This window comes from Euprymna scolopes, chromosome 29 (assembly GCF_053919585.1).
Source record: "Euprymna scolopes isolate OS-2025 chromosome 29, ASM5391958v1, whole genome shotgun sequence".
NCBI classification, from domain to species: Eukaryota; Metazoa; Mollusca; class Cephalopoda; order Sepiida; family Sepiolidae; genus Euprymna; species Euprymna scolopes.
Genome location: NC_136510.1, coordinates 84,452,659 through 84,473,828, shown reverse-complemented (window position 1 = coordinate 84,473,828; position 21,170 = coordinate 84,452,659). Strand labels below are relative to the sequence as shown.

Here is a 21,170-nt window from a genome sequence, read left to right as displayed (position 1 = left end):
GCTAAGATAAATAAGAGTAATGATGTAATGAACTATGAAACATTTGACATAGAAGTGGCAAAAAGGGTAGCACTGAGGTAAAATTAGCAGAAATCATCTATGAACGAGGGAGAGAAAGGTTTGGGGTTGACAAGAAAGAATTGCCAAAACAAATGAAAGTTAGTAAACCGTCTAGGAGAGATATGAAAATAGCAATGATAAAGAAAGAGAAAAGGGTACAAAGAAGTATGTGGATAAAAGCAGATGCAGAAGAAAAGCTTGGTCTGAAGTAATTGTATGAGGATGCAGAGAGAAGGTTTAGGGATGAAATGAGAAAAATAGGAGAACAAAGAGAAGAAAAAAAAAAGAGAACAATGCAGAAAGCAATTTGTAAAGAACCAATACGAGTTTGCTGAGGATTTCTTCACAGAGAGTAAGAGTGGAAAGCTGGAATGTTCCAAGGAAGAACTAGGGGAGTATCTAAAAACAACATATTCTGATAAAAACAGAAAAGAAAACAGACCATTGATACGTAGTGCAAGAAAGTCAACAAGACCAGGCATAATATCTGACATAAGCAATATCAAGAAGATGACTTCATCAGAAAGGCAAGAGCTAAGAGTTCACCAGGCAATGATGGTAACAGCTATAAGGTGTATAAGCACTACGGACGTCTCCGATTGATGATTTTTTTTACTGATAATAGAGATGTGGAGGCCTAAAAGTGTTGCTGAACGATGGTGTCTCGCAGAAGGCATATACCTACCAAAAGAAGAACAAGCCAAGAAGTTAGGGCAATTTCGATCCATATCGTTACTAAACATCGATGGGAAGATTGCGTTCGGAGTTGTTGCTAACAGAATGATAAAGTACGTTCAGTGCAATGGCTTTATCAATGAATCAGTTAAAAAGGCAGCTATATCAGGGATACCTGGCTGTATCGAGCATGCTTATGCAATATGGCAGAGTATCCAACAAGCCAAAAAAGATCGAGAGGATATTGTAATTGTATGGTTAGATCTTGCAAACGCATATGGATTCTTTTGGATTCCAAAGTGTTCAGAGAATGATTATGAAATACTACAATCAATTCGAGATGCGCTTAACAACATGTAAATACACAACTGACTGGCAGAGGTTGGAGGTTGGGATTGCAGCAGGATGTACAATATCAGTGATCTTGTTTGTACTTGTGATTGGTGATGTTGCTGAGATCAACAAATTGCGAGAGCTAAGTTAAAAACTTTATCCATAACTGTTGAAATGTATCCTGTCTTAATTTTGCCAATTTTTGTGTATTATATATAATTTATTTATCTTTGTTCTCTTATTGCAGTCTTACTAAAAATTGAAACTCCTTAACATTACCTATTATGTCTTATTACTCGTGTTGTAAGCTTTTTTTTTGTTAAATATGTTTGGTATTACCCGAAACTAGCCTTTAAATAAGATGCCCCTAATCTAAAAACATAAGATGACCTCACAAGTTGCATTATTGAAACGTAATTATAAGTTTAATCTCAAAGGTTCTACCGCGAGGTACCAAAAGCAAAAAAAAAAAAAAAACCTCCACGGATTAATATGGGAGGGGAGACTATCGTCAAATTCTATTCTAAACTGGGAATGTGCAAAGGACTTATACTAAGTAGATATAAATAAGTCCCTCTTACCGTTTTTCTTTTTTTTTTTTAATGGAGAGTAGATAATGCAGTGGATGTGTTATCAGCAGCTCCAGTAACTCTAGCTTCTCCTTTGTTGTCCCTCAATCCTCATTTCTAATGAGTGATGTTTCTGACAAAGGGTGAAGAAAAAGCTGCTTCCCAGGTTGGTAGTACTTCGTGAACAGTAGTCTGAGATGTCGGAAATTTTCTGTCTCTATGTCTATCCTTGCGGCCATGTCACTAGTAAGGGTGCTGGAGGTAAACGTTTTCATCTGGGCTGACGTTAACCGCCTAATAGTCAGGGACTTGAACCTTGGATTAACCACTAAGGAGGCTGTCCTATCAGCAGGTGAAAAGTACCGGGGCTGCTGTATTGCCATTTGGTGAATGGATTCTGGACCATGCAGTAGTTTCTGGTAGGGCCTCTCGATGCGATGCATACTAGTGGGTAATTGTTACGGCTTTACCTTATCATGTGCTACAAAAAAAAAAATTTCTTGTCTTTTTTTTTCTTATTTTCCCTCTCTGTCCTGCTCCAACCAAGTCTATCGACCTGCTCCACAAACCCCAAAACCTCAACAATCATGACAAATCTCCAAAAAAGAAACACAAATAAACCTAGAACCCCATCCTCCAACGTAGACCCCTACTACCAGATCTCCTTCTCCAACATCAGGGGTCTATATTCCAACCTTCCAGAGGTTGAAACACAATTACAGGAGACGAAACCGGACATATTCTTTCTAAGTGAAACTGGCATAGGGCCAACCACTTCTCTAGACAAATTCATAATTAAAGGATACTCTAACTTAACATCTAAATCTGACCTCCAAGATTGCCATGGTCATGGAATATGTGCCTACATCAAAGACTGCTTTCCATGTGGTAGGGATATCTCCAGAGAAGACCCTAATTTACCTTATATGTGCTTCCGGGTTGCACTAGCTTACACCACTGCATTTATATTTGCCCTCTATCGCCCCTACAACAGTGGAGTTACTGTCTTTAAGAGTATATCAGAAAAAATTGACCACATCCTGTCTGCTCATCCCTTGGCTAACATTCACATTTGCGGTGACTTCAATGTCCATAATGTGGAATGGCTGAGCCACTCAAATAAGACTGATGAGGAGGGAAGGTTCTGTCATGATTTTACCATTGCCTATGACCTCACTCAGATTGTCCGCGAGCCCACCCGTGTGCCCGATAGTACTGGTCAGTTTGCAAGCCTCCTAGACCTTTTTCTATCCACTTACCCTGAGCTATGCTCATGTTCCGTTCTATCTCCTCTGGGATCCTCTGACAACTGCGTTGCATCAGTTAAGATAAAAATGAAATATAATAAATCTACAGACGTACCTCTCCACCGTACTGTATACCGATACTCTATGGCGGACTGGGATAGCTTCCGTACATTCATATCTGATCTCCCTCTCCATTCCATGTTTAAAAAGGATGTGTCCTCTATAGTATCAGATCTGGCCGAATGGTTACTTGTAGGCATAGGCCAATTCATACCATCCAAAAAAATTCCAACAAAAACCTAACAGCCAGCCATAGTTCTCCCCCGAATGTGCTGCTGCCATCGCACACACAAATCACTTTTTCCATAGCTACCAACGTAATAGATGCACTGAAACTAAAGCTGCTTTCAGAACCGCCAGCAATCACTGTAAAAGAGTAATAAAAAATGCAAGAGAACAGGACATACTGATGAGGTTTTCCAGGGTGTTGGAAAGCACTTCTCCTTACGGCAACGCTTAAACAGTTTGGAAAGTATGGGGGCAAGTTCTGGTTGTAATTTTTTTAACACTATAATTGGAATACCGTCGGGACCAGTTGCTTTACTGGAGTCAAGGTTCTTGATTAGCTTGGCGACCTCACGCACAGATATTTGTATGTTGCATAGTGTGTTGTCTGTTATAGGAGGGAATATGGGGAGTTGATGGCCTTCGTCACACAGGGTAGAATTGTCCGCAAAGTTTTTGGCAAATAGTTTGGCCTTGTCGGATGCTGTCGAAATGACCTCTGGTCCATTGATAATGGTTGGGATAGAGCGCTCGTTTCTGTTCAAGATCCTATTTGCTATTTGCCAGAACTGGTGGGAACCAAGCCGCTGCTCAGCTACTTTGGACTTAACGGATTGCGCATATAATTCTCTTGCATTTTTTATTACTCTTTTACAGTGGTTGCTGGCGGTTCTGAAAGCAGCTTTAGTTTCAGTGCATCTATTACATTAGTAGCTATGGAAAAGTGATTTCTGTGTGTGATGGCAGCAGCACATTTGGGGGAGAACCATGGCTGGCTGTTAGGTTTTTGTTGGAATTTTTTGGATGATATGAATTGGCCTATGCCTTCAAGTAACCATTCGGTCAGGTCTGATACTATAGAGGACATCCTTTTTAAACATGGAATGCAGAGGTAGGTCAGATATGAATGTACGGAAGCTATCCCAGTCAGCCATAGAGTATCGATATACAGTACGGTGGAGAAGTACGTCTGAAGACTTATTACATTTCATTTTTATCTTAATTGCTACAACAGAGTAGTCAGAGGATCTCAGAGGAGATAGAACGGAACATGAACACAGCTCAGGGGAAGTTGTGAGGAAAAGGTCTAGAAGGCTGCATATTGACCGGGTGTATCGGGCACACGGGTGGGTTCGTGAATAATCTGCTTTATTTTTCAGATAAGTTTTAACATTCGTTTTTCTGTTTTCTTTTTTTACTTCGGTTATTCTTTTTTTTGGTTTTTATTTTTCAGAAGTTTTAACGTTCGTTTTTCTGTTTTCTTTTTTGTTTTTGTTTTTCAGATTTTTATATTTAACATTGTTCGTTTGCCATACGTTAGTTTATTTTGTGTTTTTTTTACTTCACTTTAATTTACCTGACTTTTACAAGCTATTTTCGAGATATTTTTTGATCGCCGCGTAGTGGGGAAAACAGAAACTGGCTTCCAGCGCAAAGCTAGGTCAAACATCACGCAACTTGACATTGTCGCATCTGCTAATTTTGGTTTATAAATGTCAACTTAACACACTTATCAATTCATCTGTCCCCGTGGTTGGTCGCAGGGTTTGTTTTTTCTATTTCCTTTCCACCTCCGCGTCAAAGGTTCGGGGTTCAAGCCTACCTTTCTACTAAAACTTTTTTTTTCTTTTACACCTCCAAACACCTGGCGAACGTTCTTTTTTTTTTTAACAGGGTTGTTTTAATCAACACCCCCCCCCCTCCCCACCAACACACATCTCCAAACACCCGGGCAACGCCGGGTACCCCTGCTAGTCTATAATATAAATCTCAATCGTCGGTTTGTGTGAATGTATGTATGTATGCTTGTATGTCTGCCAAAAACTTTCGGCAGATGTGACGGAGCCTGACGAGATTGGTATCGTTTTGTAGCTTGACATCTGGGACGACAAATATTGAAAAATTGGCACAAAACATTAATTCCTTCACCCTCAACAGCTTTCTACAAGGAAGGGTCGGTTTTTGCATCGTCATATTCGCAAGTCATCAAATTGGTTAGATTCAGAACAACAGTAGGCAGCCCGGATGGAGAGAGGTGTTAAAAAAAAAAGTGGTAGTAGGCAGGCCGGCTTGAGCCCGTAATGTGAAGGAGCAAAAGAATGCGAGAAAAAAAAAATTAACATTTTAGCTGATGTGTCCATCGCGAAATCGGAAGTCGTGAGCGTTGGAATTAAGGATAGTCAATTAAAAAAAGATGATGACTTGTGAAAATGTCAAAGAAAAACTGACGCCCTCCTTGTAGAAAACTACTCAGTTGAGGGTGAAGGAATTAAAGTTTTTGGCCAATTTTTCGATATTTGTCATGCAAAAGACCAAACTTTAAAACGATACTGATTTCGTCATATTCTGACACACACACACACATTTTGCCTTTTATATATTAGACTGTAGGTTTGTGTGTGTTGGGGGAGGGTAAACCAAAAAAGAAGGCTCGAAAACAAATATTAAAAAAAACGAACAAAAAACAGCAAAAAAAGTTTTGGGAGGGATGTAGGCTCGAATCCGATGGGGGCGGGGGGGAGGGATCCCGGTGTTGCCCGGGTGTTTGTAGGTGTGTGTGTTGAGGGGGGGGGGCTTGATCAAAAAGGAAAAAAAAGTTAACAAAACAAACAAAAACAAAAAAAGAAAAACTTGAATCTGATGGGGGGGGGGGGTACCCGGAGGTGTGTGTGTAGATCAAAAAAGAAGCCTCAAATTAAAAAAACAAAAAAGTTTTGGGAGGGAGGTAAGCTCAAACCTGAAGCCTCAAGGTTAATATTCTGACGACATACCGCGAGGCCAGAAAGCCAGGAACTTTTGATCAGTCGAAAATGAGCATCTAAAAACGAACGTCGTTTTTCTAGGTCATAGCAGCAGTAGCAGCAAACGAATTCACAAATTTTGTCGTTGTCGTATAAAAGTGGGCGAAATAAAATATTTTTACGACCACGTTTTATAAATGCGAGATATTATCATCTGTGTAGCATACAAAAAGTTATAAGAATAAGTGAGCAAGCCGAGAAACAGCGGGGAAAAAACCTACAGAAAAAATGCACACACACACACACACTAACACACATTTTCGCTTTTATATGCGCTGAACTTGTAAATTTTAGTAGAACTTGAGGGAGTGGTTATCATTTATTTTCAAAATCTAATTTAGTATGTACGAATCAGTATGAGGTTAGAAATAAAGTAAGTGGTCATGTAAAAATAATTAAACATGTTAAAAAGTGAAGTGAGGAGAGCGAGAGGAATTAATGGATAGAGAGTAAAACTGCTTCTATGTCTTAATATGCATTTGAGAGAGGTAGTGTGTTTGGAATAATTAACAATTATTAAACGGGAATGTAATGTACACATTGTTTCAAGAAGCATGTTTGCTGTAAGGAGTATGAAAAATTTTGGTTGGTTTCCTATTGGGACTGTACATGAAAGGGGAAAATAGAGATAATGCAAAGAAGGTACTGTGCTATGTTTTAAATAGTATTTTCAAGTTAAATTCCAATTTACAGTATCTTGTTTATCAAGTTGTTAGGTGAAAGTAGGAAATAGTTATAAAAGCACCCTCCTCTTTCCATTTTAAGAAGATTTCTAGGTAATAACTATATTATTTCAGCACAGTACCATCTCTGCAAAAGTACTTTATTTTAGTATATAGATGATGTTGAATAATCCTTACCTTGCCTCCTCACGTATTTCACGCATTCATCTTGTAAATGTTTGTCTTCAGCCAAATGGTAAATCTTGGGCGTTGTTGCATGTACATTGGAGTACTGAAAAGAGATTCAATGGCTTTTATACATTAAAAGATATCAAAGACTTATAGTCATGGGGAAGGTGTGTTATATAGTTGTGGAACAGAATAGAAATTGGCTGTTATTCATCTAGCTATCAATCTATCTTTGTAGATGTTTATCAATATATCTATCTTTGTATCTATTGTTCTATCTGGATCTATCTTGATCTATCTATCTAACTGACGAAGTAAACAAGAGCCGAGATGTGAAGCTATGTTTTGATAAAGTTGTCAAAACATGTTGAGGTGTAAAGTGAACAAGTTACACCGGAAGAGATTTGATCAGCTCATCGGAAGTACGTGTCTGTCACGTGTTCTGGTTAGTTGAGAAAATAGTTGAGTTGGATTGAGGGTGTCAACAGAAGAAGATGGTCTGAAAGGTGCCTCCTCCCAATGGGGGCAGGGGAGAGTCTCAAACCAGGGACATGTAAAAACTAAACACTCAAGCAAAGATCGTCGACTACCTGGGAGAAATAAAAATATAAAAACACACAGCATTTTAGTCTCTCTTTGAAAACGTCTATGTTTACACAGAATCCTTCTCCCCAAGATTTGTCTGGAGAACTCCCAGAGAAAAGACAGCAGAAAATAGGTATGTTGTCAATGTATGTGCTTATGTCTGACACATAACACCTAGACAAAATTATCACAGACTGTGAAATAGACAGTTATGCATATATATATATATATATATATATTTATATATTAATACTACAATTAGGCCCTTAGGAGATCAGGATACAACGGAAAAATTGAATATAACAGCAACAATAATAGTAACTACAAACAGATGCGGGTTAAACACAACCTATTCCTTTAGATCAAAAACATAATTTATACACTTAATTTGTTAAATAAGCCATTGTAGCACGTTCTGGACTTATCTGATTAAATTAATTATTAAATCATAGTCGCCTTCTAGTAATCAATGAACCAAAAACACAAATGGTCTGAATTACCTCCTTAAACCATTATAAGAAACAAAATCGACCCAGTTTCAAACGGAATTAACTTGCAGTACTTAACATAATTGGATTATCTCCCTTCAACTCACCGTAAGCAACAACATAAAAACATTTTTCAAGTAGAATAACTATGAATTTTCAGACAGTAAATAGATAAGAACACTTCACCCAAAATGTCCTACAAGGTTTATATATATTTAATACATCTATTTTATTTTATTCTCATATTCAAATTCTAAACCTGAAATGTTCTTACATCCATGTACCAATAGAACGATAATCCATAAATATTACTTGCCACTAATGCGAAACTAAAACTAACTGTAACGTCTTTACAAGGTTGTTACGGCCATAATATAAATATAGAAACAAAATTTAAAAAAATTCTTTTTACAAAAAATCAATCATTGGGAAATAAAGGAATTTAGGAACCCAACAAATGGTATATAAAATTTTTTTTTAAATGGCTTAGGGCTCTCCATAGAAACTTCCCATAACTCTGTTCTTAAATAAGGATACGAAAATTAGGCGATACATTAATATCTAAATGGGCTTTTCCGTAACCACAACCAAGGTAAATGTTTCTCGCATGCTTTTCCCGTTAGGGATTCCCGCCCCCTTTTTTTCTTTCTATTCAAAAAATGCTACATTGTCAAAAGTGTGTTTATTCATAAAGTCTGAAGAAATGCTGGTTTTTGAAAATTTTCAAATGATATAATGCTTGAAATTGTCGAACTGGACATTGAAACTATTGTAACGTAAAATGAAATGCACTTTTTCTTGCCATCAACACCTTGTCTTGAAGTCTTGATTTTGCACACACAATATATATATATATTTGTCTTTACATAAGCAGTAGCTTGTTGCTATACAGTCATGAGCATGTTTTGGTCTACCAGTATTTACTAACTAGAGACCTCATCGGGCAACAATCCTTATTTCCGAAAACCTTTTTTGGAAATAAGGGTTGCTGCCTGATGAGGTCTCTTGTTATTAAATACTGGTAGACCGAAACATGCTCATAACTGTGTAGCAACAAGCTACTGCTTATGTAAAGACAAATGCAACCTGCTCTACTTCTGTATTGAGCACTCTTGTATGAACCTCGTTATATTTCACTGGTTATCCTACCTTTCGAAAATAGTAACCTCAAATTATCTTCTCTATATAAATAAAATGAACTCATTTTTTCCCCGTCTGATTTTGACATTAATAGGATTAAAAATCAAGATATTTCATGCAAATATAATATGCACAAACGGCAGAACAATATCTGAGGTGTGTTATAGGCTTATTATTTCTCAAATTCCTCGATAATCTTAGATTTCTATACTTTTTCTGCTGAGAAGTCACGGCCAAAATCGGTTAAGATCAATGGAAGTGGTAAAATATTTTCTCTCTAATAAATTCCTCCTCCCCCTGCCACCACTTAACACCGTTTGGGGATCGTTCACAAGGAACAGTTGAGAAGAGAACACCGGTTTGGCTTCGTAGTTCTTTCATGTGAAGTTATTTAAAATCACTAAACTAAGCTGCAGTGCTCTGTGGCGTAGTGGTTAGCGTGCTGGACAATTCACATTATATTTTCACGTTCGCGCCGACCTACCGTAGTCGTCTTTTTTTTTGTTTTTTTTTTTCCTAAACAACTGGAATGGACTTTTCTTGGTGGCTGAACTGTTAACGTTGCAGATGTTTTTTTTGTTTTTTTTTTCACACTTTATTTTCCTACTTTTACTCATGACTCCGGGTTTGATCCTTCCTACTTACCTACCATAACATTTTTTAACCCCCCCCCCCGTCCCGGAAACAAACACTCGGGCAACGCCGGGTACCTCCGCTAGTATATATATATATATATATATATATATATATATATATATATATATATAGATAAATAGAGAGAGAGAGAGATAGATAAGAACATCTGATTCAGAGATAACGAAGAAGCTCACTATAGACATTAATAATACGTCACACCCGATCACACATTTTATATGAACACAACATTGGGGCACAATACAATGGTGATAACTGCATTAGAAAACTTATTTTCATATTGTTTTCATTGGTATTTGGAGAATCATTAATTTCAATTGTTTTATGAATTAAGTTTGGTTTTGTGAATACGAAATAATCATGTTAACACACAGGTTCTCATTAGATCACTGAAGTTAAGCAACATTGAGCCTGGCCAGATGGGTAACCATTTGGGAATATCAGTAGGTTAAATGTTGTATGTTGTTATTTGTTTTACTGTGTTTCTATAGAGCTTCAATCTATGCCTCCCCCCTCGCCAAACTTTCAGGAAAAACATTCGTCTAGCCAAAACCACTATCAATAATTTCCCACACTCTTTATCTGTGTCTAAACCTAAATGTAGATTACATGAACAAAGCTTCTTCATTAGAACTGCATGCCTGTGGAACTCTCTTCCGTTTGCCTGCTTTCCAGCTAACTATAATTTGATTGTCTTCAAGTCCAACGTAAACAAGTTCTCCCCCCCCCCAAGTAATCCAATTTACAAAATTTCCACTACTTATGATTACTAGGCTATAATTCCATTGACTAATGTATACACATTAAACCTTATCCTTGAGTGGTCTCCGGGCCTTGATAAGTGGTGACTCCTTTGTAAAAAAAAAAAAGAAGCCCATTTTTAATATTAAATACACGTTTATTGATTCATCTTCGTTAAGGTGTGAATAAAAGGAAATAAAAGAAAATGTTAGAAAATTAATAAGTTTGTGAGTATCAACAAAGACTAAAGTTCATATGACAAGAATATTTGTTCATGGAAGGATAAAAGGATTCATTAACGAAGCTCTTTTAAAGAGGAGACTTTGTTGGTTTGGCCATGCTGCGCACCGCAACCCAATAGAGTTCATTCATGAAGCAATGGCTCCAGAATCACTCCAAGATTTGTGAAGACATCCATGAAGCCAGTTGAAGACGTGGTTACACACCATCAAAGTTTCGGTCCACAGGTCTACGGTGTTCACTGCTAGTCCCAGGACTGGTTGTCCATAACTATCTTGGTCGCTGTAGACCATTATGCATGGTCTGCATTCATTCAGGATGCTGTGGGTTCTATAAGAGGAGCTGGCTCAATCCATCCTGGGTCAATCCATAAGGATGCTGTGGGTTCTATAAGAGGAGCTGGCTCAATCCATCCTGGGTCAATCCATCAGGATGCTGTGAGTTCTATAAGAGGAGCTGACTCAATCCATCCTGGGTCAATCCATCAGGATGCTGTGGGTTCTATAAGAGGAGCTGGCTCAATCCATCCTGGATCAATCCATCAGGATGCTGTGGGTTTTATAAGAGGAGCTGGCTCAATCCATCCTGGATCAATCCATCAGGATGCTGTGGGTTTTATAAGAGGAGCTGGCTCAATCCATCCTGGGTAAATGTCATCTCAAGCCAAGTCATACACATTTTTTGAAGCCTGATTGTGTATTACATGAATTCCACACATGTACGGCACTAATCATGTTGGATCCTTAGATGCTCTTGTTGAAGCCAAACCTAGGATTGTATGACCTGGGAAGAGAGGGAGAGTTTAATTACATCCCAAGTTTAGCGGTTTGTTCAAACAATATGGATAAGTTTTTGACAGTGCTGTCTCCTGGTCAAGAAAGAGGAAGTAAACAGTGGGCAATCCCTTTTATAATCTCCTGTCAAGTGCTCAGCTTGTCTGAGAGATGTTCTCTGATTGGACTAGCCAGAAAGAATTTAAAAGCTTTAATCAATCAGTTAAGAGCTTAGAAATGAAAAATAGATTCAAAATTGTTATGGGTTGCTCATTGTAACCGCAGTGTTGCTGTTTGTAATATACCTGCATCAGGTACATTTTTCTTTTTTTTGTGTTTAACGGCATGTCCACCCTTGTTGGGTTATTTTATGCAGAATCGTGGTTTTCGTGTTTAAATATATATTTTTTTATTTATAAACAAAAATATGTGAATAAATATATTTATAGTTGAAATATAGTTTGCATTAAAATTTAATTAGATTCGTAAACGTTTTAGTACAAAATTAAAAAAAGTAAATGCATGAAATGTATAAAAATGCAAGTAAATTTGTAATAAAAAATAATTTTAATATGAATTTGCGTTATGCGTGTGAATTTGTGATGATAAATATTTGCTACTTAGGTGTAGTTGCGTTTGTATAAATTTGTGTGAAAGTGTTACATTTGTGTAAAAATATTTAAAATAAATTTTCATTACGCGTGTTAAATTTGTATTAGTAAATATTTACTACTAAGGTGTAGTTGCGTTTGTGTTAATTTGTATAAGAAAGTAAAATTTTATTTAATTATGCTTATGTATATTAAAAGTGCAAAGGATTAGTTTAGAAATACTAATTCGTATCAATTTGTATTAATTGTTTTGCTTCTTCACATGTATATGAAAATCTATATTTTTGTATATATACCAATTTCTTTAAAATAATCGATTATGTGTTCGACTTTTATGTTTTTGAAAAGTTCTTTTATATTGCTGTCTTTGTAATATTTTCGTCTTATAGGCAGAAAATCAATGCATTCAGTAAGAAAATGTTTTCTTGTCAGCGGAACCTGACATGCAATACACATTGGCTGATCTTCTCCTTTAAGTAAATATGATTGGGTTAGGTATGTGTGACCTATACGTAATCTCGTTAATACAACCTCTTCCTTTCTATTTTTCCTGGAATGTTGTTCCCAGTTACCAATTGTTGGTTTAATGGCATACAGTTTATTGTTAGTGTAACCATTCCAATAAATTTGCCATTGTTTTTTAATACATTCATTTATATATTTTTTTTAAATCAGATTAGGGGACTTTAAAGTTTTCATCTTGATTTTCATTTAGAGAAGCCTTTGCTGCTGTGTCTACCAATTCGTTTTCTCTGATACCGATGTGGCTAAGTATCCAGCAGAGCACAATTTCTTTTGTTTTTAAAAATTCGCTTATTCTAGCCTGTAATTTTACTAACAACGGGTTGTTAGACGTTTGTGTTTTTATTGCTGTTATAGCTGATTGCGAATCGGAGAAAATTACATATTTTGTGTTGTTATCCCTGGAGATGAAATCAAGTGCTAAATCTATTGCACAAACCTTGCATTAAAGATTGAGGTTTCTTTCAAGAGATGCTTTTTTAACATTTTTTTATTATATACAGCTGCGCTGCCTGTTGCATCTACCTGTTTTGAGTTGTCCGTAAAGATGTATGCATGTTTAGGATAATTATATTTGATTTGTTCAAATTCTTCTTGATAAACAAGAGGGTGAGTTTTTTCCCTTGCAGTGTTTGCTAAGACTTAAGTCAACTTTTGATACTATAATGTTCCAAGGAGGTATTTTTGAAGTAAATGTTTTGTGAATTTTTGTTATCGGGATCTCTGCTTCTTCAATAATGGGTTCCATTCGTAGGCCAAATGTTTTAATGGCTTTTTCTTTTTGTTGAAATAAATGTTTGTACTTGGGCTAAAACGTGCAGTCGTGCGCAGGATTGTCAAGATCTGCCTTCAATTTTGTATAGTATAGCAGTGCTAATTTATTATATCTGAGGTTAGGTGGAGGCTCATTTGCTTCAGCATACAAACTTTCTACTGGAGATGTTCCGAAAGCTCCCAGTGCAAGTCTAAGTCCTGTGTGTTAAATGGGATTTAAAATTTTAATATAGGATTTTCTTGCTGCTTGGTATATACAGCTTCTGTAGTCAATTTTTGATCGAATTAGGGATCTGTACAGGTTTAACAAGGTCTGCCTGTCAGCTCGCCAGTTTGTATGGGCCACAACACGCAGAAGTTGCAGTGTTTTATTACATTTTTTTTAACATAGTTTATGTGGGAAATAAAATTTAAAAAAACCATTCCTAAAAACTTGTATTCATCAACAAAGGGGATATCTTCTTCATCGAGTTGTAATTTGGGATCATTGTGTAATTTGTGTTGATTGCAAAAATGAATGCATTTAGTTTTATTTTTTGAAAATTTAATTTCATTTTGTTTATACTGTATTGCAATTTTCTTTCAATCGTATGGACGTACTTGGAATGATAGCTTATAGAGCAATCACCCACGTACAATGTTCTATTTATGTCGGGAGTAAGTTCCTTTACTATGTTGTTGATTTTTATATTAAATAAGGTTATTGATAATATACTACCCTGTGGCACACCTTCTTCCTGTTTATTTATATCGCTTAGAGTAGACCCTATGCATACCTTGAAGGTTCTGTTTGTTAACAAATTTTGAATAAATTCGGGAAGTCTACCTTTAAGTCCAAAGTCGAATAGATCTTTCATAATTCTGAATTTCCAGGGAGTATCATAAGCTTTTTCTAGATCAAAAAAGACAGTTGTGGCGTGTTCCCCTCTTATGAAGGCTTCTCTGACATAGCATTCTAAGTTGACCAAATGGTTAAGGCATCCACGATTTTTACGATAACCACACTGTGCATTGGTTATTAGTTTGTTTGTTTCTAAATACTAAATTAGGCGATGATTTACCATTCGCTCTAATGTTTTGCACATACAACTTGTTAGTGAAATTGGTCAATAATTTCCAGGATCTGAAGAATCTTTTCCTGGTTTTTGTATTGGAATAATCGTTGTATGTTTCCAAGATTCTGGGAACTTCTTTTTAATCCAGATGTCATTGTAGATTTTTAGTAAAAGTTCCAATGAAGTTTTTGGAAGTATTTTAAAAAAACTATAGTGGACCTCATCTGGTCCTACGGCTGTGTTGTGTGATTTGTTTATGGAATTTTCCAATTCTCTTATTGAAAAAGGTTTATTATATTCTTCAAAGTTTTTGGAATTGAAGTTTAAAGTACAAACTTTTCGATATTTTTTTTGATGGTTTGAAATTCTTTGTTATAGTTTTTTTGAAGAAGAGTTATCTGAAAATGTTTTGGCTAATTTGTTCGCTATAGCCTTCGTTTCTGTTATTTTTGTATTTTCAGTAAAAGATGTTTAATTGGTATCGGGTTATGTTTTCCAAAATTTTTTTTAACCATTTCCCAAACTATCTTTGGTTTAGTGGAAACATTGATCTTGCTGACATATTCTTGCCAGCATTCTTTTTTTGTTTTCTTTATTATTCTGCGGTATTTTACTCTATGCAATTTGTATTCAATTAAGTTGCTTGTTGTTGATTCTTTATTAAATTTTCTTAATGCTGCTTTTCGTAGATTTATTGATTCTTTGTCAAACCATGGTTTATTCTTTTTTCCTGAAGTAATGTTGTTGGGAATGCACTCTTCTATTAATATTAATGTTTGTCTAAATGTTTCAATTGTATCGATGTTGTTTTCTGTCAATTGTTCTGAGCAGAGATTCTTAAATTTTTCCCAGTTGGCTTTGTTAAGCTTCCATCTTGGTGGATGTTCAAATATTTTTTCATGGCTTTTGAGAATGATTGGGTAGTGATCACTACCACAGGCATCGTTGAATACGCTCCAAGAAAAATCCAGATAAGTGGAAGGGTCACATATAGTTAAATCAAGCGAACTAAGTCCCCAGGAAAATAAAGGGTTTGGGTATTTGCTCTATTAAGTTCTCCAATTCATTTTCATCTATTTGTTCATGTGGTGGTATGTATAAAGAACAAATGCTTATCGGTTTGTATAAAGTTGCTCTTATGTATGCAAATTTGTTTTTAATTCAATTTGGCTCTGGGGTATGTTATTTTTAATGAATACTGATACACCACCAAAGGCTCTAAGTCCTGTATTATGAGCGTAGTTATATTGCTGATAGTGTTTTATATTCAAATTGTCCTCATTCTTAAGGAAGGTTTCTTGGAGACAAAGGATTACATTTGGTTTGCAACAATAAAATTTCATTGTAATTTGCCTTCAATCCACAGCAATTCCATCTTGTAATTCATGATGATTTTTTTTTTTTGGTTTGAGGAGTAAATTCAGTTTCCATGTCTTCTAATTCTGTAAATCTATTTGTAGTAGTGGTTTCTGTTTGTGGTAATTTCTTTATATTATTTTGTTTTTTGGTAGATGTATCTTTTGTTTGTTTTTCAAGTGTATTTTTGTCATCACGGGGAAGATGTATTGATAACCTGTGTGACCTTTCTTTTAACTGATTTTGTTTTTCCTTAGTTTCGTCTTTTTCAGCATCTGCACGACATACTGGTGATTTTTGTGGTCTTTCTTTTGATCAACTTTGTTTTCTTGGATGTTCTGATTTTGGTTGAGAATTTGTTTTATTGGTAACATTAGTTGATGATTTAATGGGATGATTAATTTTTGATGATATGTTTGGTTTGATTTCATTTATAAATTTGGGTCAGTCGTTTGGTCCCAATTGTAACAATTCGTTTATTAGTATTTCGTATTTGGGGTTTTGGTTAGTGATGTTGGATGATATACAACTTGAGGTGACTTGAGAGTATGTCTTTTCCTTCATGTATCCATCTACTTTTTTCCTGGCTTTGAGGAAGGAGATGTTTTTGGTATGTTCTATTGACACTACTTCCTTTTCTTTCTTCCAGATTCTGCATGCTCTAGCATAAGCAGGATGGTTTTCTCTACAATTTGCAATCAAGATTGCAGTCATTGGCAGCGTGGTCTGAATCTTTCTGGCCACATCTGCCGCACACTGCTCGTCCCCTACATGCATCCTCATGGTGCCCAAACTTTTGGCATTTAAAGTGGGTTTGGTATAAAGGGTTCAACTTTTTCAATTTTGAACCCAATTTTGATTTCTTTTGGGATAGTGGGTCTATCGAACTGCATAATGTAAGTGTTCGTATGTATAGTCTGATTCTCTTTTTTATTGTAATTCTTTTAACGTTTATTACTCCTTGGTTTTTAAGTTCTTTTGTTATCTCTTCAGTAGTGCACATTGAGAGGTCTTTTGATTTGATGTATTCAGATGTGGATAAGTTTTGATATTTATGTTGTGGAAAGTTTTCATTCCTAGGAGAAAAGTGGCATGTTTTTCTCTTTCCACTTCCACCAGTAGGGTTTTATTTTTTAAAGTTTTTACATTTTTTGGGGTAATATATGCCGATATAATTTTATGCATAATAAACGGTGATAAGTCAGTTATTTTAGTTTCTTTGGTGGATTCTAATACAATAAATTTTGAGGATGTTTGATGTAGTTCATTATCTGAACTATCCGAGTCGACGTGTTGGCGCTTGGAGTTTTTATAGTTGGCCATATATATATATATATATATATATATATATATTAATTCATTGTTTATGCTCCCCACTCACCTCGGAGTCCAATATTGTGACATGTTAAGGGAGAAACCCATTTGCCTTGTCATGCCAGGGCTACATAAACAGTATACATGTTCCAAATGGGAGCCATGAGCATCCATATTCCTTTAGTAACACAATCCAAATCATTTGTAGTAACTTCCGGCACTATACAGCCATGTCATGACTTTAATCACTTGGCACATTTGACCCTAGCCACCGCCTTCTAACACATGGGAAAAAGGGGAAAATATGTATATAGTTTATAGTGGTATAGGGTAGAACTGTATTTGTTATGGTTTAGAGGAAATTGATAGAAAAGTAGAAAATGTGTTAGGGCTTGACGTAACTAGCCGATTGATTGGATCGGGCCCCTCTGACCGTCCGTCTAGCCTTGTACGAGGCCAAAGTGGAGTGTTGCAACTGATATCTTTAATTTCCCTAGATATCAGTTGCTCAGCCATCAGGATCCTTTTCTGAGTCATTACGGGTCGCCACCCATGGCCAACAGGTGGCCCCTTTGAGAGGCTTTTACTCTCTGCAGGGGAACAGTTGGTGTATTCTAATGCCCCACAGACGGGGTTGGGAAGTAGGGAAGGAAAGAAAAAAAGGAAAGGGAAGAGGAAAGGGGAAGGGGGCTGTTGTTTTTGCTTTTGTAGAACATAATTAAGTTTTACAAAAGAGAATAGAAAACAAAAACAGAAATTCAATGTAGGTGCCTTTCGTGTCAGGAAGTGCATCAGGTACAGTTTTGAGTCGTTGCTAGTTTCAAAATCAGTACTCAGAAGCTTTATTTCTTTGATACGATTGACTTTCAATCACTACCATCTTGCATCTACCGTTCAGTTTCAAAATACTTGAAAAAGGAAATTTTTGAAGATAAATAGCAAAGACTTACCTGAAATATGGAGATGAGGTTGATCACACCGTAATGCCTGTAGGGGTAAGAAAAAAAATGATAGACATTTTTAGTGAAAAGATCGAAATAAACAAGGGAGCATATAGTATATAAGGAATCTAAAAGATCAAAGGCACAAATATTTATTTTCCCAACCTATCCTCTTCAAATAAAACTTTTCCTGTATTAATAATCAATCTTTTTATTTTAAAATTAAAATTCTTACCAAAAAATAATATAACTATTAAAATGTAAAATAATTGCTTATTAAAAAGTTTTGTAAATAAAAAAAATCCACATTATATTAAAAAAAAAACAATCTTGTTGGCGAAAAAAATGAACAATTACATTTTTTTTTATGTTTGTTTACAAATGCCATGTACGATGGTCAAGGTCACCCAGTGTCAACTACAAGCTGTCGTTTTTGTGCCTACAATCTCTTGGGGTCCTCACACACTATTTTCTCCCAAACAAGGTACTTTTATTTACATTACTAATGAATATTCTGTGTTTGATAAAAACAGTTTGGACACCAATCTTTGTTGTACACCAGTCATATATACAGTTTTGTTGAATCTATTCCCATTGAGGGGGGGGGAGAAGGTCACTGAAATTAGGAATCGTTATATGGTTTAAAACACTAACTTGTTTCAATTGTTGGAATTATTTTTGGCTTAGAGTCAGTATTAAATAATTTCCTTGTTTATGAATTAACTTTTAGAATTGACTTTGTGATGGCCTGTATTAATAAGATTATTTAGATACCCCCTCTTTTTTTGATGAGGACATTTTTTTTTTTTTTTTTTTTTTTTTTTTTTTTTTTTACAAAGGCATCACCACATTATCAAGGCCCAGAGGCCACTCAAGGATAAGGGTTAAAGAGTGTACAGTAGAAGTTGGTCAATATAGTAATCATTAGTAATGAAAATTTGGTAAATTTAATAACTTATATGGAACGGCTCATCAAGAACTTATTTACTTTAGACTTGAACAAAACCATATTGTAGTCAGCCGGAAAGCAGGAAAACGGAAGACAATTCCACAGGCGTGCAGTTCTAAGAAAGAAGCTTTGTTCATGGAATCTACGTTTAGGTTTAGGCACAGATAAAGAGTGGGGGAAATTATTGATAGTGTTTACAGCTAGACGAGTGTTTCTTGTGAAAGTTTGGCGAGGGGGGACCATAGATTGAAGCTCAGTTGAACACTTTCCATGAAAATAACGATACATCAGAGACAAACTCGCAACATCTCTTCTGTGAGATAGAGGTTGCAAGGAGGAGAAAAGGACATCTCCTACGAGGCTACGAAGTCTATTTTGAACTCTATCAAGGCAGGACAAGTTCTTTCTAGCAGCTCCTGCCCAGATGTGGCAACAGTATTCCATCCTTGGACGTACCTGGCTCTTATATAGATAGAGAATAGCATCAGCAGTGAGATATCTACTGGATCGATAGAAAGATCCCACCATTTTTCCAGCGGCCTTGGCAACAGATTTGATATACGTGTTCCATTTAAGATCAGGAGTAATGGTCAAGCCCAGAAGCTTGTCAAAACTTGAGGCCTCCTGAAGACGAGAGCCATTCATTTCAATTGATGACAAATGTGGATTAGAATGTTGATGATGTAAAGAGAGAAGCTTGGTTTTAGATGCATTAAAAGTAACCAGCCACTCCTTTCCCCATTGTACTACGTGCTCAAGATCAGAGGAGAGAGAATTGGAGAGAACTTGCTCGTTTACTGTCTTAGATGTGGTACCATAAATGGTAGTGTCGTCAGCATAAATGTCTACAAATGATGTAAGGATATGATTTGGAAGATCATTAATGTAGATCAGGAAAAGAGTTGGGCCCAGGATGGATCCCTGAGGGACACCGGCATTAATATTGTGAGCTTCTGATTTTTGCCCCTCAACTACTACTCTTATGAATCTATCAGAAAGAAATGATTTAATAATTGAGAAGACTTTTCCAGCTATACCATAGCTAGCGATCTTATGAAGTAAACCTTTATGCCATACCCTATCAAAGGCTTTAGATATGTCAAGAGCAATTGCCCTAGAAAGATTGCCACCGTCGAGAGATTTGCTAATCCTATGCGATATAACTGTAAGGACATCTGCTGTAGATCTAGCAGAACGGAAACCATATTGAGTGTCACTAAGAAGGTTATTTTTGTTGAGATGTTTGATTACTTCTGTATTTAATACAGATTCTAGCAACTTACTCATGACGCACAGGAGACTTATTGGCCTGTACTGAGAGGGGGATGAGCGATCACCTGAATTCTTAAATACAGGGCATACTGATGAGATTTTCCAGGGAGATGGGAAACTATTCTCCTTAAGACAACGTTTAAACAGTTTTGTAAGTATGGGCGCTAGTTCAGGTTGAAGTTTTTTGAGTACTATAATTGGAATACCATCAGGGCCAGTTGCTTTACTGGAATCAAGGTTTTTGATTAGCTTGGCAACATCACGTACAGATATACGTATATCACATAGCGTGTTTTCTGATACAAGAGGAAATATTGGGGGTTGGCGGTCTTGGTCGCAAAGGGTAGAATTAGCTGCAAAGTTCTTGACAAAGAGTTTGGCTTTGTCTGATGCTGACGAGATTACCTCAGATCCATTGATAATAGTTGGGATGGAGCACACGCTTCTGTTCAGGATTCTGTTTGCTATTTGCCAAAACTGGTGGGAACCAAGCCGCTGCTCAGCTACTTTGGACTTAACAGATTGAGCATACAACTCTCTTGCGTTCCTTATTACTTTCTTACAATGGTTGCTGGCAGTCCTGAAAACGGCTTTAGTTTCCATACATCTATTACGTTTGAAGCAGTGGAAAAAGTGATTTCTGTGCGCAATGGCAGCAGCACATTCTGGAGAGAACCATGGCTGGCTGTTAGGTTTTTGCTGAAACTTTTTAGAGGGTATGAAATGGTCAATACCTACAATTAACCATTCAGTTAGGTCTAATACTATAGAGGACACATCCTTTTTAAACATGGAATGCAGAGGTAGATCAGATATAAATGTACGGAAGCTATCCCAGTCAGCCTTAGTGTATCGATATACTGTACGATGAAGAGGTACGTCTGGGGACTTATTACATTTCATTTTTATCTTAATTGATACAACAGAGTGGTCG

General features: G+C 36.3%; 1 protein-coding gene across 1 annotated transcript in view; it reads right to left on the bottom strand.

Moving 5' to 3' along the window:
* LOC145252756 (GATOR1 complex protein NPRL2-like) overlaps nt 1–21,170 on the bottom strand; it is a 69,453-nt gene that overhangs the window by 12,669 nt on the left and 35,614 nt on the right. The window contains exons 7-8 of the mRNA XM_080112640.1: nt 18,025–18,061; nt 6,831–6,924 (exon numbers count right to left, since the gene is read on the bottom strand). Coding sequence (XP_079968766.1) covers nt 6,831–6,924; nt 18,025–18,061 — 131 coding nt within the window. The remainder of the gene's footprint in view (nt 1–6,830; nt 6,925–18,024; nt 18,062–21,170) is intronic.